This window comes from Leopardus geoffroyi, chromosome X (genome assembly GCF_018350155.1).
Source record: "Leopardus geoffroyi isolate Oge1 chromosome X, O.geoffroyi_Oge1_pat1.0, whole genome shotgun sequence".
NCBI classification, from domain to species: Eukaryota; Metazoa; Chordata; class Mammalia; order Carnivora; family Felidae; genus Leopardus; species Leopardus geoffroyi.
In genome coordinates, this window is record NC_059343.1 from 124,340,985 (window position 1) to 124,356,924 (window position 15,940).

General features: G+C 42.6%; 1 protein-coding gene across 9 annotated transcripts in view; it reads left to right on the plus strand.

Annotated features, from left to right (window-relative positions):
* The window catches only part of MTMR1 (myotubularin related protein 1), a 65,399-nt gene that overhangs the window by 16,252 nt on the left and 33,207 nt on the right, over window positions 1–15,940 (plus strand). For 2 of the 9 annotated variants that reach the window (XM_045472173.1, XM_045472175.1), the window contains 7 exons: window positions 6,151–6,226; window positions 8,787–8,881; window positions 9,757–9,864; window positions 12,623–12,724; window positions 13,038–13,121; window positions 14,419–14,568; window positions 15,500–15,688. In XM_045472173.1, the coding sequence (XP_045328129.1) occupies window positions 6,151–6,226; window positions 8,787–8,881; window positions 9,757–9,864; window positions 12,623–12,724; window positions 13,038–13,121; window positions 14,419–14,568; window positions 15,500–15,688 (804 nt within the window). Of the gene's footprint in view, window positions 1–238; window positions 263–855; window positions 883–2,377; window positions 2,432–4,733; window positions 4,911–6,150; window positions 6,227–8,786; window positions 8,882–9,756; window positions 9,865–12,622; window positions 12,725–13,037; window positions 13,122–14,418; window positions 14,569–15,499; window positions 15,689–15,940 lie in introns of those variants that run through there. The other 7 variants (XM_045472171.1, XM_045472167.1, XM_045472168.1 and 4 more) reach the window with 7 other exon arrangements.

The window sequence follows — 15,940 nt, forward strand, 5'->3', positions numbered from 1 at the left end:
GCCTAAGGGTAATACGTTTCTCCAAATCAGAGACTTGCCTGAGAATTCTGGGACAAATGTGTTCGGATTGATTTGATACCGAATGAAACTTGGAGGGCAAATGTGTTAGGATTGATCCGGTTGGTTTAGTTAGCGGATTATCATGTTCCATCGGGATGGGCTGCTGAGTTTAACAGCATCTTTCACAGGTCAGTGGGAATGTGCCCGTGATGACGATGTTCTGTATTTTAACTAACAGGTTTTCAGGAGGCCTGATATAAGGGTAAGGATATGTGGCTTTCCGCACATGGGCCTCCTACTTGTGTGTGTCTGTGCTTGATCAAACACTCAGTCTCTTTAGTGCTCTTTACTTTCTCACTGGGTTTATGAGTCACTCAGATCAACTTGCGCTGCTGTGTCATAGCTTTAAGTGTTCACTAGAAACGCTTTATTCGTCACAGTGTTTTTACGTGCAACAAACGCCAGTGTTTGTGAGGGCAGGGTGCCAAAGTTGTTGCCGGCGTGCAGTACTGACTTTTGTTGGGTTACATGAATTCTGACTGAATGGATATTCATGGCAGGGGCTTCTGTGGCCAGGCCTTCAGAGTCCTCTTTTTACCTTGTTTGCCATGTAACTCATGCTAAAGAACTTAACAACAATAACAACAGAGTGCTCATTTGCTGTCCATCCTAAGTCAGATTTCAAGTCACCTTGCTGTGTGCATATGCTGAATCGAAGGAAGGCAAGTGCTCGTCTCCAGAATAAATTTAGGGGAACCAGTGCCAATGAGTAGTTCTTAAAATACATATGTAGCTGTTACGGGGACTGGATTACAGCTTATATTTTCCTCATGACTTTCCTTCCCTTTATTTCAGAATATTCATAAAGCAAGACAAAGATTGGTAATGTGCATGTGTTTGAAACTGAGTATCAGATGTTGAAAACTAACCTATTTCCATTCAGTGAAAATAACGTGGATTTTAACAGAATACTTTAATGACTTGAGTTTAAAAATGTTAATCTTAAGAGAAGCCAATGAAGCCGTACAAACACAAGCAGGTTAAGTCAAATTCTTGTTATCCTAGTTGGTGTATCTTTGTTTAATCTTGTTTTTCATCATGTTTTCCTTTGCTCGTGGGAATCATTTTCTTTCACTGATTCACATTGTTAAATATTCGTCTTTGGCTTTCCGTTTGCATGGACTTTGAACTACTGTGTGGTTTTTGGTTATTCAGTCATTCGTTTTTTCTGTTTTCAAAAAATTTCTATCAAAGAATGATTCCTTTTTCTTTGCATTTAAAAAGATGGAAGTTTCAAAAAACATTGCATTTTAAAAATTACCCTGCTTTGAAGGGTAGCAGTAACAACTGTGTACTAAATTCAGTCTGATGATAAATGTATTAAGTAGCTATTTTAGTGTATGGACAAAAATGAAAGGTGAGAAACAGTAACTCTTTTAAAGCTTAGCTACTTCCTCACTCATTGCCTTTTAAAGAAATGCAGTCACGGGAGCCCAAGTTTCATGAAGAAAAAAGTACCATGTTAATATTTTCAGCCTCAGAGAGTTGATAAAACTTTTAAAAGGGGTTATAGTCTTGTCGTCTTCGGCATTTATAGGCTTTCTACTACCTGCTGAACCAGCAGTCCAACCTTTAAAGTTTCCAAAACAAATTGCTTCTATGGAGAAATTAAATTAAGCACAGTATACCTTTAAAGGGATTGGAAAACACTGAAATAAAGCTATGTGACCTTTTAGCTGTCTCTTGGAAGCACATTGATACTGTAACTAGAAATATTTAAGGTGGTATGATTCATAAAGCACAGTATTTATTTAGCGGTAATTAACAGATCCCGTGTGTATGTATGTCTCCAGCATGTGCCATGTGCATGTGCATGCGTGTGGAAAGCTCGTTAATACTAGTGCAGTTGAGCCCTGAACAGTAGTTCTTTAGTGTACATGAATACTTACTGTGTTTAAAATATATGTCTACGAACAGCCTCTGTATTTTGGCTTGGTTTTTCCTTTATTTGGTTACAATGGTATGCTTTATTTTCTCCAAGCATATTATGTGTCTCTTATTTTGTTTCTTTGGCATATGCTGTAGTATTGCTTGATTTTAAAAAGACAGTGCCTTCTTTGAAATCCATGATGTTTGTTTGCTTTTCATTTTTCTACCCCAACACAAACACAGAATAGATACTGCATTTTAGGCTGAGGATGCTATTTCCTTAACTCCAAGGGGGAAAATGTGATTTGCAAAGCCGTGAAAGGTGTGTCGACTTTTACATGCTTACTGTCTCTTTAAAAAAGAACTTCTGTCCTTTCACCTGTCTGTTTGTACGTGTTTCTCTTTCTCCTCTTTGCCTTTTCTTGTCCATGCACCTGGTGCTGTGCAGGAGATTCAGGAAGAACACAATGGCTACCCTTCTGAAGCTGAAGCTGATCAGGTGGCAAGTTCTACGTGTTCATCTGTTCGTAGCTACAGATCGTGTACTTAGAAGCCATTTCATACTAGATTTCTAGATGATAAGCAGATGCTTTTACCACTATAGCAGTGCCCTCCTGTCCGAGTTTGGTAGATTCCATTATGACATTATTTGCAAAAATTGGTTTATCCAACATTTTGTCAACCAGAAATTTGTTCATTTGTGCTTCTTGGTCTTCCCAGGTAGGATTAGCCATGAGGTAGTGAGCAGTCACGACAGGGTTCAGAAATGCCTCTACAAAGATTGAGAGGGGACAGATGCATATGCTCAGGGCACTCCTTGAGGATGTAGACGTTGCTTTATTCAAATTTGCAACGTCCATGCCCAACATGATACCTGGCATCTTACAAGTATTTGTGGAGCGAGTCCATATAGTTTGTATTTATTAATCAGAAGAAGAAATCATGCATCAAGTATTCTTGAGTGCTTACTCTTTGCTCAGTGCCTTTAGACTCTCTGGAGGCTTTGAAAGCAGCGCAGCTTTCTCCAGAGTTTATGTCGCATCTCGATACATGAAAGTGCTAGAAGAGCAGCTCCAGGGAAGCATGGCCAGCCACTCCCACCCCCCCCACCCCCCCCCACCCCCCGCTCAGCTGTGCCTTTGCCCAGCCCGCCCTTCTTTGGTGACCTTGGAAGCACCCTGAAGTGCCTGATTTGGAAACCACTGCTTTTGGTGTGCAGCCACTTGCAGACACTGCCCACCCAGCAGCCTAGACTCACGATGAGGAAGGTGGTAGAGGAGCCGGGCCATTCGGGGGCAGGGTCCTCGGGGACGAACTCAGGGAGCTGGTGGGCCTTCCGCTGCGCTTTCAGGGTCACTGGAACAGGAAATCCTTCAGCTGGGCAACACTTGGAGCAAAGACACCAAGAGGCCCGGGTGTGTGCGTGAGATCAAATTTTGTCCGCAATATTCCATTCTCTGATTATACTGCACATGGGTTGGATAAATCAAGGGTCAAATCATGTCTTGTGCAACTTTGTAGTTGCAGTCAAAGCTTAATATAGCACAAGTGTGAGTCCCATTTCCTAACACCAGCTTTGTAAAGGGAATCTGTACTCACAAAATAATGAGGCTTTAAAAACTATTCTTCTCTTGAATTCCTATGCTGAAGGTAAATGTGTTTCCTGTACAAAATAAACCTTTTATGGGAAAATCAGAAGCAGTGGGATCATTTGTTTTGTTCTCATAGGTGCTTTTCCATCATTATAAAGCATGCCCCAGATTTAATTCCTGTGAGTGAGAGGTCTGTCTCACTCTGTCTCACCAGCCCATTCATGCCTCACGGAAATAACACAGGTATTTCAAGCTGAATCTATCATGACTGTAGAAGAGAGGAGACGTGGCCTCTATCTTGAGAGCCTAGTACATTCTCAAAATGATCCCAGTCACCGGTGTGTCCCATCTGCAACATTTTAGTAGCTGGTCCTGGGTTGAGGACTTTAAGATATTTGATATGGCTCGTTATAAAGCTTAATGTGAATCACATCTCCCCACACCCCGGACCAACCCCCCCCCCCTCATTCCAGGTTCAGTTGATTAGAACATCTTGCTTTAGTACATATATTTCAAAATAACCTATCCTCACTTATTTTTAAATATAAGTTAAGGAATTTAGGTTTATAGTTGATAATATTTAGCCTTTAAAATAAGCTTTAATAGTGTAATATTTGAAGTAACTTTAAACTTAGATATTTATTGAACTAGTTTTCTCACTTTGTAACTGTCATAAAATTAGTCACTGGTTCAGACAAGAGAAAGCAGACTTTCAAATTAAGTCTTCTGTTAAGACTGGTGATGCTGTTAACATTTCTAAAACTGGACATTTAAAAGTATAAATATTGGCTAATGCTTTATTGCATTAAAGATGTTTCCAAATTGGGTGTGAGTATAAAAATGATTCCATTAACAATTCTCCATTTAACCTTTAACAGTTCTCTATGTCCCTAAAAGTTTTGGCTGACACTGTTTTAAAAACCAATCCAGACTAAAAAATTGAACTGAATAAAATTGTTTGGAGGTAACAGCGACCCTCAATTTGTATTTTAACTGTGTGTCTTAATAAGGAGGATGGACCATGTCATTTTGTGCCCTCCGTATAGGACAGACATACCCTGATCAACAGTTAGCATTGAATCTGCTTTTTATGTTTTGCCTTTGTTCCTTTCTTTGTTTTATAAAACAATGCTAAAACTACGATGTATAGGGTTTTTAAATTGACCTTTAAGTCCCATTAATAAAACATATTGAAATATTCTTGTAACTATGCAAATCATGGTTGTTTTGAATTTTGAATAATTTAGAATTATAAAAGATATTCATTTTAAAAATTTTACTTCACAAAATTATGCTGAAAATTTAGTATTGTCTGACCTGTTTTCCATTGAACACTAGTGGCCTCCCGATGTTAACATTTTTTCACGAAAGCAGCCCCTGATCAAATAGGTACTGGAAATGCCGCATACTCTAGTGCCCTCTTGCTGATTCGGTGTGCATTAACATGCTAAAGACTTGTCTCACTAAAATAAGAAATTAAAAGAAACACAGTTTAGCTTTTCTTTAACCCAGTATTACCTAAACTTCGAAGAAAACAAAAAAGACTACATCTCCTGGGAATTTAATGCTCTATGAAACACGGCTTGGGAATTGCTGAGGTTTTGAACACCTTATTCTTATTCGTGACACATTGTGTCAGAGATGCTAAGGAGAAAGTAACCAGTTTCCTTGGCAGCATCTCATGGGGTGGCAGTAACTTGGGATAGGCCCCTCAGGCTCCTGTCCATAGCTTTGTAGTTCGAACACCATTTTCTCAGTTCCCCTGAGCCATCCAGCACCATCCGAGCACACTCACAAGAAACAGGCTAGTTGGGCAGCAGGGCCAATCTGGACATTTGGGAATATGGGCGTGTATCTCCGCAGCCATCCAAGACAGCATTTTCCCAGCATCGTTGTAGCCAGGAAGCCTAATAAGTCATTAGCAATTTGCTTGGTGAGTGTGGAATCCACGCAGAGGGCATTGGTTCCAGAAAAGGCTGATGGACACACCCTGTTCCACAGTAGTGATGGGCATCCTCTTGTCTGCCAGATGGGAGCACGCGCTCACAGCCTGGATGGGACGCACACTGACAAGCCCACTCGCCACCCTCCACCCCCACGCTTTGTGCGCACACACAGGTAGCTGAGCTGCAGCACAGAAGCCCAGGGCTTTCCTTAATGTTACTGCCATGAGACCCCCTCCCTGGTTAAAGATCAGACTTCAGAGTTTCTCACACTAGATAGTGCTCACAGACTGGGTGGGGAATGTCTACAGCTAGCTAAGCACCTACATCTAATGTTGACTTCATTTGTGTTAGTTTCATGCTCAGAAGGTAACCTTTTTCTGATCTTATGTCCAAATTCTGGAGGCACCTTATGATAGCTGTCTGTGTAGTGATTACAGTATCTATCTGTCATGTCAAGCCATTTCTGTATTAATGCTTTCTAACTGTGAATTAAATATGTGTAACAATTTGCTAGAATATGCAGCATGGTGTCCTGTGATGCTGAGCTTTGAGATTGTCTTGTAAGGGGAGGGGGCGTCCATTTTGCACGCTTCTGTAGCCACGTAGCAAGAGCACAGAACGCCGCAATTCTTCTGGGTATACAGCAGGAAAGTGAGATTTACTCCTGTTTGGTTTTTTGCCAGGCTCTAAGAGATGGAAATAAACTGGCACAGATGGAAGAAGCGCCACTTTTTCCAGGAGAATCAATCAAGGCCACTGGTAAGTATAATGAGTACACTTTGCTTATAGGGAGCCATAAAATGAAATGGCACTTGTGAGCACAGGTGATGTATACGCTGGAGATCAGCCAAACCAATTTAATTAGAGGACGAAGGAACTAGGTCTATTCATTCTTATTAATGTCTTCATGACCTGAAGAGAGAGAAGACTATATAGGACCACTCTAAGTTCCAACTGAGTGTGAACCGAAGGCTGATTAGACGCCGACTGTAAAGTAATGGTTTGTTGCAGTCCTTCACTGTAAGGAAAATATGTTGACAGAAGATCCATATCCTATTTTAATAAAGTTTTGAGAAGTTGGCAGAGCAATTTCAGTGGCTTATGAGATTCCAGAAAGTACAGTTTGATCACAAGGAAAAGAGCGTGTGTTGCCACCCCGCGTTGTAACGGCGGCGGCGTGAGCAGCGCCAGGCATTTCGGCAGCCAGTGCACCGTGCCCTGGGTGCAAGGGAGGGCGGCTGGTCACGACCTGGTCACCTCATGATGGCCGGGGTGGGTTGGATAGTCTAGTTGCCAGGCAGAGTGTTGCCTTCTTTCCTCATGGCGCCCTCCCAGAGACTGTGCTCAGTCTCAGAGTATAATCGTCTTGTGTCAAGAACGTCGGAGTAGCTGGGCTCTCCTACCAGGACCTCCAAACAAGACTGCTGCTGAGTATCCTGGTCTGTGGCTCCAGACCCTGCTTATCCCATCCCACCCATGGTTTTGAAACTCTTGTCTTTAGCTTCTGGAACTTCTGGCCTCTCTGTTCCTTCTCTGGGAGTTCCTGTAGTCCTGCCTCCACACTGCTTTTGTAATGATGTGACTAAAATGCAGAGCTAATTACATCATGCCTCTCCTTCTCTAGACAGGAAAGTACACAGATTTCAAATATACAACATGAAGAGTTTTGACACATTATACACCTGGGAAACCATCATCACAGTCAAGATAATGAACATATCCATCACCCCCAGAAGTTTCCTCGGGCCCTTTATAATCCCTGCCTCCCACTCCGTCTCCCCCATCCCAAGCACTGTAGACTGTATTTTTTACGGTTTTATAGAAATGTAATCATTGAGTATTTTCTTCTTTTGTCGAGTTTCTTCCACTCAGCATAATTAGTTTGATGTTCTTCCACATTGTGGCAAGGGTCAACACTCATTCCTCTTTACTGCCAAACAGTGTCCTATTGTGTGGCTACATGACAGTTTGCTTATCCAGTCATCTATTGGTAGATATTTGGGCTGTTTCTACTTGGCGGCTGTTACGGATAAAGCTGCTATGAACCTTCATGAATAAGTCTTCTCTGGCCTCATGTGCTATCATCCTTGCTGCGTGCTTTGACCCAGCCCCGCTAACGTCCAACAACTCTGTGCTCTCTTCTTCCTCCCTCCCTTTGCCCCATCCCTCCTCGCCCCCCTCCTTCCCTACTGATCTGAGTGGATCCTTTTCCGAGCTCTTACTGTGTCCACAGGGTTATGATAGCATTTGTGAGGCTATAGTATAATGGTGATTTTTTTTGTGTAGTGCCTCTCCTAGGGCTTGGCTGTTTGTAAGCAGCGACTCTGCCCGCTTTGCCCTCTAAGCCCAACAACAGGCGCTGCTCGTTAGATACTGAGCTGTGGAAAAGTCTAATGGAAGTGTTTTGAGAATCTGGCTGGATGACAACTTTAGTGCCTTTAAATGTCCCACTGAAACTCCTATGTAGCCGTGTACGCCCCTGTTATTCCTGTGGAGTGGCACTTAGAGAAGATGGTGAGAATGTGGTACCTTTGGGACGGGTGTGACCTTCCGAAAACCCGCAGGAATCCAGTATGTTGTTGAGAGTGATGCTAAATATGTTGGGATCAACAATAAGAAAACTCGACATGGAAGCTGATAAGGAATTTGAGGCAAAGAAGCCATTTTCCAGTCCACTGATGCGGTTCTAGTTTTTGTCATCTGTAAAACAGTTTCCTTTGCAGGTGCATTAGCTCTCAGTAGTAGTAATTTATGAAACAGCAGCCCAGGGTCTTCAGAGTTTAATTAATGTGTTTTTGAATATGATGAATTTATCACTCAGGGAAAATGTTAACTACCTGGAGAACAATGACAAAATGTAACTTATTTTGAGGCCCTTTACTTAAGTGCCTCTCTAAGAAACAAATCAGAATTTTGTTTTACAAAATGAAATTTTCTTTCTTTCTTTTTTTTTTAATGTTTATTTATTTTTGAGACAGAGAGAGACAGAGCATGAACAGGGGAGGGTCAGAGAGACAGAGACACAGAATCCGAAACAGGTTCCAGGCTCTGAGCTGTCAGCACAGAGCCCGACGCGGGGCTCGAACTCACAGACCGCGAGATCATGACCTGAGTCGAAGTCGGACGCTCAACCGACTAAGCCACCCAGGCACCCCTAAAATGAAATTTTCTTACGAAGACTAGCTATGTTGTTATTTAATGTAATAAAAATGTAAAATTCCTAGAAAACTGGCATCACAAATATATATACGTGGAAGCTCAAGATTTATTGAAGCCCAATTCTATGGCAGAAGTTGCTACTTTGGGTTTTTTCTTTCAGTGAAAGACGTCATGTACATTTGTCCATTTGTGGGAGCAGTGACTGGAACCCTAACAGTGACGGACTTTAAGATGTACTTCAAAAGTGTCGAGAGGGTAAGTTTTTAAAGGGTTATTTTATTTTATTTTTTTTAATTTTTTTTTTCAACGTTTTTATTTATTTTTGGGACAGAGAGAGACAGAGCATGAACGGGGGAGGGGCAGAGAGAGAGGGAGACACAGAATCAGAAACAGGCTCCAGGCTCTGAGCCATCAGCCCAGAGCCCCACGCGGGGCTCGAACTCACGGACCGTGAGATCGTGACCTGGCTGAAGTCGGACGCTTAACCGACTGCGCCACCCAGGCGCCCCAAGGGGTATTTTATTTTTAAAGACACTTCAAAACAAAGTAAACAATAACGAAGAAAGTACAAAGAACCCTGAAACCTGAAATCCCATCACCCTGAGAGGACCGGAGGATAAGTTTTAACATGTGCACGTTTGCAAACAGATTGTGCATCTGGGAAAAAATGCTATTAAAGTAGCAGTCACAGGGGCGCCTGGGTGGCTCAGTCGGTTAAGCATCCCACTTCAGCTCAGGTCATGATCTCATGGTTTGTGGGTTCAAATCCTGCATCGGGCCCTGTGCTGACAGCTCAGAGTCTGGAGCCCGCTTTGGATTCTGTGTGTCCCTCTGTCTGCCCTCCCCCCGCTCAGGCTCTGTCTCTCTCTGTCTCTCAAAAATAAATAAACATTAAACAAGTAAAAAAACCCAAAAAAATAAAGTAGCACTTACACCTGGTGGGAGGCGTTGAGTTATACTCTTGAACATCTACTTCATAAAGCAGGTTATAAATCAGACTTTGGTTTTGTAGTTGGGACAAAGAGGAAATGTGACATAAACAAACGTGTGTTTTAACCCAGCGAATACTTCAAGTATGAAAGCGCTGCTGACCAACAGTGATAGGTCTTCCTTTTAATTTGTCAACCCAGGACCCGAATTTTGTTCTTGATGTTCCCCTTGGTGTGATCAGCAGAGTTGAGAAGATCGGAGCACAGAGCCACGGGGACAATTCCTGTGGTATAGAGATCGTGTGCAAGGTATTGTACAAACACAGCTGAAACAGAGGGGGCGGTCAGCTTGGAGCTTTTTCTGATGCATTCTTCACGGTCTTTGGGCAGTGAGACTAACTGCTACTGTTAGTAACTGCAGTGTTTTCTGGACAGGGGCCTCTTCACAACTTGTATCGGCTAATTCTTACCGATACTCATGCTCACTATGTAAGCAGTCTAAGTAAACCTCTTCTTTTCTGTTGAAGTGTTCTGATAAATGCGGTCCTGTAACCGCTGGTGTTATTTGTTACATTTCAGAGAAACCAAGTGAAAAGCAGAGATCAATACTGTTTTTTCAGTTTGTTGTTTTAACACTACCCTTCAAAACAGAGGATGGTCAAAGATTTCCTGAAGGAACAGCAGTATTCCATAAATTCTGTGATTAAACACACAGTGTCAGCACTTACACCTGAGCCGTGCTTATGTTTGGTTTCCTACCCTTTCTCCATTGGGTTAAGTAGAAATGTGTGTGATTACTTTAACGATGACTGGTCATTTAAGAAACACTTTAACTGGTATATTTTATTCCCTAATACTTTACCTCATGGGGCACACGTTATTAACGCCCCTACCTAAAGTACTGGGAAAGAGCCTGTGCAGCATCGCCAAGGTCCCTTCCAACAGTCGGGGTTTGCATTCCTGCCCATCTGTTTGCTGCGATCACGTCTCTGAAGATAGCTCCCTCCGGTTGGCCCCAGAGTGCAGTTGAACCCACTTTTTCAAAGAATCCTTTACTCTTGCAGATCATGAATCTGCTGGCACACTAGACTCCCTATGGACACTACATGGCCGTGCTGTCCTGTGCCAAATTGCATTTGCCCTTCTAGAACAGGCCGGGGTTCCACATGCGGAGATGTGTGAAACAGTTGTGCAACTTAAAGCAGAGCGATGATTTGATCCTGCATTTTGGGGACATGACATTTCCCTTCTTAGAACTCCCCAGTAGTTTGCCATCATCCTTAGGCTAGAGGGAAAATTTACCCAAAGCCCGCGTGTCTGAGCTGGATGACTGCCATCTGCAGTGTCCTCTCCAACCACCCTACCCTGCTTCTTGCCATCCCGGTTCCTTTAGCTGCTCACGTCCACCTTGCCCACCCCCCCACTTTGGAGTCTTCGCACTTGTTCTTTCCTTTGCTGAGAATGCTTTTCTCTCTCAGCAATCCTAAATAGCAAGAGAGCTCAATGAGCTACCACGTCTGTAGCGGGAGGAGCTTGGAGGGAGGGCGCACCAGGAAGTTACATTGTTTAGGCAGGTGCCTTGTGGCTGTTTAAAGAAGATGTTTTCATGGCTGTGGTGAGCATTTGCTAATAGCTGCTTTAAAATGTTTTCCAGCCTAGTATTACTAGGGCCACGCTCCCAGCCCTCTCAGCTCATGCCGGGGAGCATTGCAAGATGTAGGGTTTGTTTCTTTTTTAACAAGTGGTACACAATTCAAAAGGTACCAAAGGTGCGTGTAGGAAAGAGTAAGTCTCTGTCCACCCAACCCCCAGCCACCTTGTTCCACTCGTGCAGGCACCCGCTGTTTCCAACTTCCCTGCACATCCTGGGTGCACAAGCATGTATGTATGGTCTTTACAAATGTAAATGGTAGAATATTACATGGACCGTTCTGTCCCTTTCTTTTCCCCCTTAACAATATATCTTGGAAGCCCTCAACATCAGTACAGAAAGAACTGCTTCTGGTTTGGTTTTGTTTTGTTTTTTTTTAATTTTTTTTAACATTTTATTTATTTTTGAGACAGAGAGGGACAGAGCATGAACAGGGGAGGGTCAGAGAGAGAGGGAGACACAGAATCTGTAACAGGCTCCAGGCTCTGAGCTGTCAGCACAGAGCCCGACGCGGGGCTCGAACTCACGGACCGTGAGATCGTGACCTGGCTGAAGTCGGACGCTTAACCGACCAAGCCACCCAGGCGCCCCTGCTTCTGGTTTTTAACATCTCTTCAGTATTCCCTTAGCAGTACTATAGGTTATTTAGCCAGACCCTGTTGAGGGACATTTTAGTTCTTTCCCTTCTTCTCTGTTACAAGTAACATTGCGACAATAACCTCATCACTTCCCAAATTTCTCTTGCTCGTAATTTCTTTGTGGTCATATTTATCTTCGAATTACATGTAATGTTAAAGAAGACCGAGATTTTTGTGTTTAATCAATGGCATAGGTCTAAGAAGGTCAGGGGATCCTGTTCAAAGCAGTCTTGGGGAAAGGTCGGAGCCACATCACTAGGAGTGCTCCTGTGGGCTTGCATTCGGGCCCGTGGCCAGCAGCTTGCATGGTGGGGCATTTAAGAAACTGTGATGTTGAGAAACAGCATTATAATTTCTGTAAGGAGTGCACCGAGGGACATAGTCTTTATGTGATACAGAGTCCTTGCTATGAGTACAGAGAGAAACCTCTGGTGCATTTCTGGTGTATGGATGGTGCAAAATCTGTAATCGACTCTTTGGGCAGCTAAAAGCTGATGATTCTGGGGCACAGCTTTAGCAGTAAGTGCACGGGACCCGGTCGCACATCTTCCAGGCACAAGCCACCTTCTTGGTTCCATTCTGGATGAGTTATTTCCCCAACATGTCCCCGTTTATTCCAGTTTCCAGAGTTGCTTTTATCTTGTGGGGAGTGTTTCTGTTCATTGGCTTTTGTTAGTAGAAGCAATATCTAACATGATTAATCTCATTATAGCATTGTGGCTGCCTCATAGATACTCAATAAATGTTGAATAAATGAGTTTTGCTAATTGTTTAATAGGATATGAGGAACTTGCGACTTGCTTATAAACAGGAAGAACAGAGTAAACTTGGGATATTTGAGAACCTCAACAAACACGCATTTCCTCTTTCCAATGGGCAGGTAAGTATACCCAAATAAACCATTTTTGCATGCATTTGGGGGGTGGGTGTCCCAAAGTCATGTTTAATTTTTCCTTTTTTTCAGAGGTTTCTTTCATCTCATTTCTCTCTGTTTGTAACTAATACCAGGATATTTAAAATTTGTCAGTTCTGTGTAACAATTAAGAAAACTGCCAACTTGTTGCTTCAAAATTTATAGGTTAAAGTAGAAATCTTAATCTATTCAGCTATGAGCTGAATGAAGAGCTTTAGTATTGGGTATATGATATAGCAGAGAAATATCAACATGTATATTTTGTATTTTTTGTATCCAGACTCTCTTTGCATTCAACTACAAAGAAAAATTTCCGATAAACGGATGGAAAGTTTATGATCCTGTATCTGAATATAAGAGACAGGTAAAGTATGATGCTTATCGAACCGAAAATAGTGGGTGGAGCTTTTTTTTTCCTTTTCTCAGAGGTTAGGAATGTAGCGGAGAAGAAACCATTTGAAACAGGTTGTGCATGTGACTCCCTTAGCCTGTAGGCTCTTCATTCTCCCGATGCCACACCTTTCGTTACGCTGCTCTTCGTCCTTTTTCCAGAGGCCAAGTGGAGTACAAGCACAGGGGTTTACAAAGCAAATTGGCTGCTGGGGCGCCTGGGTGGCGCAGTCGGTTAAGCGTCCGACTTCAGCCAGGTCACGATCTCGCGGTCCGGGAGTTCGAGCCCCGCGTCAGGCTCTGGGCTGATGGCCCAGAGCCTGGAGCCTGTTTCCGATTCTGTGTCTCCCTCTCTCTCTGCCCCTCCCCCGTTCATGCTCTGTCTCTCTCTGTCCCCAAAATAAATAAACATTGAAAAAAAAAATTAAAAAAAAAAAAAAAAAAACAAAGCAAATTGGCTGGGGTGGGTTTTATTAGATACTCTGGTGATGAGTTGATGAGTAAGGATCAAACCAATGGCTTAAATTAGATGATGTGTGTGGCCTGACTACATCAGTATGCTGTGGTGTTCCTATACCTATGTAGTTTTCAGTGCATTGTCAGTTTCAAGATGTTCTTATAAGAGACTGTTTGCATGACATTTAATCTTTGCCCCCACTGTATATTTGGTATGGTGGTTTATATTACTTATTTTATAGACGTTTGTAAAAAGTTTCTGTACATGTTCATGTACATGTTGTTTCCTAAACAACTTTCATGGGTTTTTCAAAGGCAACACCATCCTCATTCTATATAGAAAACACAACAAGAGGGGCACCTGGGTGGTTCACTTGGTTGAGTGTTCAACCCCTGGTTTCAGCTCAGTCATGATCTCACGGTTTCGTGAGTTTGAGCCCCACATTGGGGATTCTCTCTCTCCCTCTCTCTTTTCTCCTCCCCTGCTCATGCTGTCTCTCTCTCTCTCAAAATACATAAATAGACTTTTAAGAAAAATAAAACCCAACAAGAAATATATATGGGATTCGATTCTAGTATATAATTTCCATTTTAAAATATGTTTAGAAATTCTTCTGTTTCATTACATTTTTAAACATGGGTAAGAAGTGGATTATGTTAGATAAATATATATTTAAACTTTTAAGTAGCAATGAACAACAAATTATAAATGGATTTTAGGGGAAAATAAGAAATGGATGTGGTTCATATCTAGTACTTTATGAAAGTATAAAAGTTTGCTCCCCCCCTCCCCCACCTTCTCTAACGTGCTGCAGGGCTTGCCAAATGAAAGCTGGAAAATATCCAAAGTGAACAGTAGCTATGAGCTCTGCGACACCTATCCTGCTGTCATTGTGGTGCCAACTAGTGTAAAAGATGATGACCTTTCAAAAGTGGCGGCCTTTCGAGCAAAAGGCAGAGTCCCCGTAAGTGATAAACATCATCACTCAGGCACAAACACACACTGTATGAGATCTAACATGGAAAGAACAAGACAGAAAAACTCTAGTGAACAAAATAGAAAGTGGAAAACTCAGCTGAAAAACCTCAAAAGGCAGCTGCAAATGAGGAAGGAGTGGCAAGAAAGTGTGCTCTTGCATTGACAGTATGTGCATCTCTGGTTTCCATGAGTCCTCTTAGAGCAAATACGCTTTCTTAGATGCTAAGTGGAATACTATAGCTGCACGACAGGGACATGATTACAAAAGCAGACATAGGAGCCAGCAGGGGGTGAATTGTTTTAAGCAGTTTTATCGAGGTATAATTGATACACAAAAACCTGCACATGTACAGCTTGATGAGATCAAACATATCTATACACCCGTGACCCTCTCACCATAATCAAGGAGGGAGTGAACGTTTTTGAACTTAGCATTTGTGGTCGGGTATAATCTCGAGTCTCTTGGCTACTTAAGGAAAATGGGAGGTTTGGGGGCATAGATTCAGATCCTGTAAGGGACCATCTTCACTTTGCCCTCATCCTGCCACATACGTGATGGTTAAGATACAAAGATGTTTTTAAATTAGGAGACAAAATAAAACTAATCATTCAAATAGGAGTGGGGCTTGACATTAGTTATAGTTTGACTTAGTTTGTTTTTCGTAGAATACAATTTTAGTGGTGGATGGGGATTTTTGGAGCTTATCGAGTCAGACTCCTTCCAACCTGACTCAAAAACAGTGAGTTCCATGGCCACTATCATGCTGTGCTTGGTTTTACCCATCATGTTTGAGAAAAGTACGCAGAAGAAGCTGTGCTTGAAGAGAGAACTTATTTTTAAGGCATGGTGATCAGGGGACAGGGGAATCAGGGTGATCAGGGGAACTGTACTAATGTTTGTTGCTTATAAACACCAGGTGTTATCATGGATTCATCCAGAAAGTCAGGCAACGATTACCCGTTGCAGCCAGCCACTTGTGGGTCCCAATGATAAACGCTGCAAAGAAGATGAAAAATACTTGCAAACAATAATGGATGCTAATGCACAGTCTCACAAACTTATCATCTTCGATGCCCGACAAAACAGCGTCGCTGATACCAACAAGGTACACTCTCAACAAAGTTACAGAAACGGCGGATCTTTTCTTAATGCAGTGGCCATAGATTGTTTTGCGGTTCAGTTAGACTGCTGAGTTCCTCCCCACCTGAAGGTGGGCTCCATCGGAGCAGCCCATTGCTGTTCGTCCCTGCTATGTGGCCTGTGGGCCTACATGTGGGGTCTCTTTCGTGGCTTCTCCACAATCCATGGCTTCTCCACAATCCTGTCTGCTCCACTAGGTCAGCAAAGACCCAGAAAG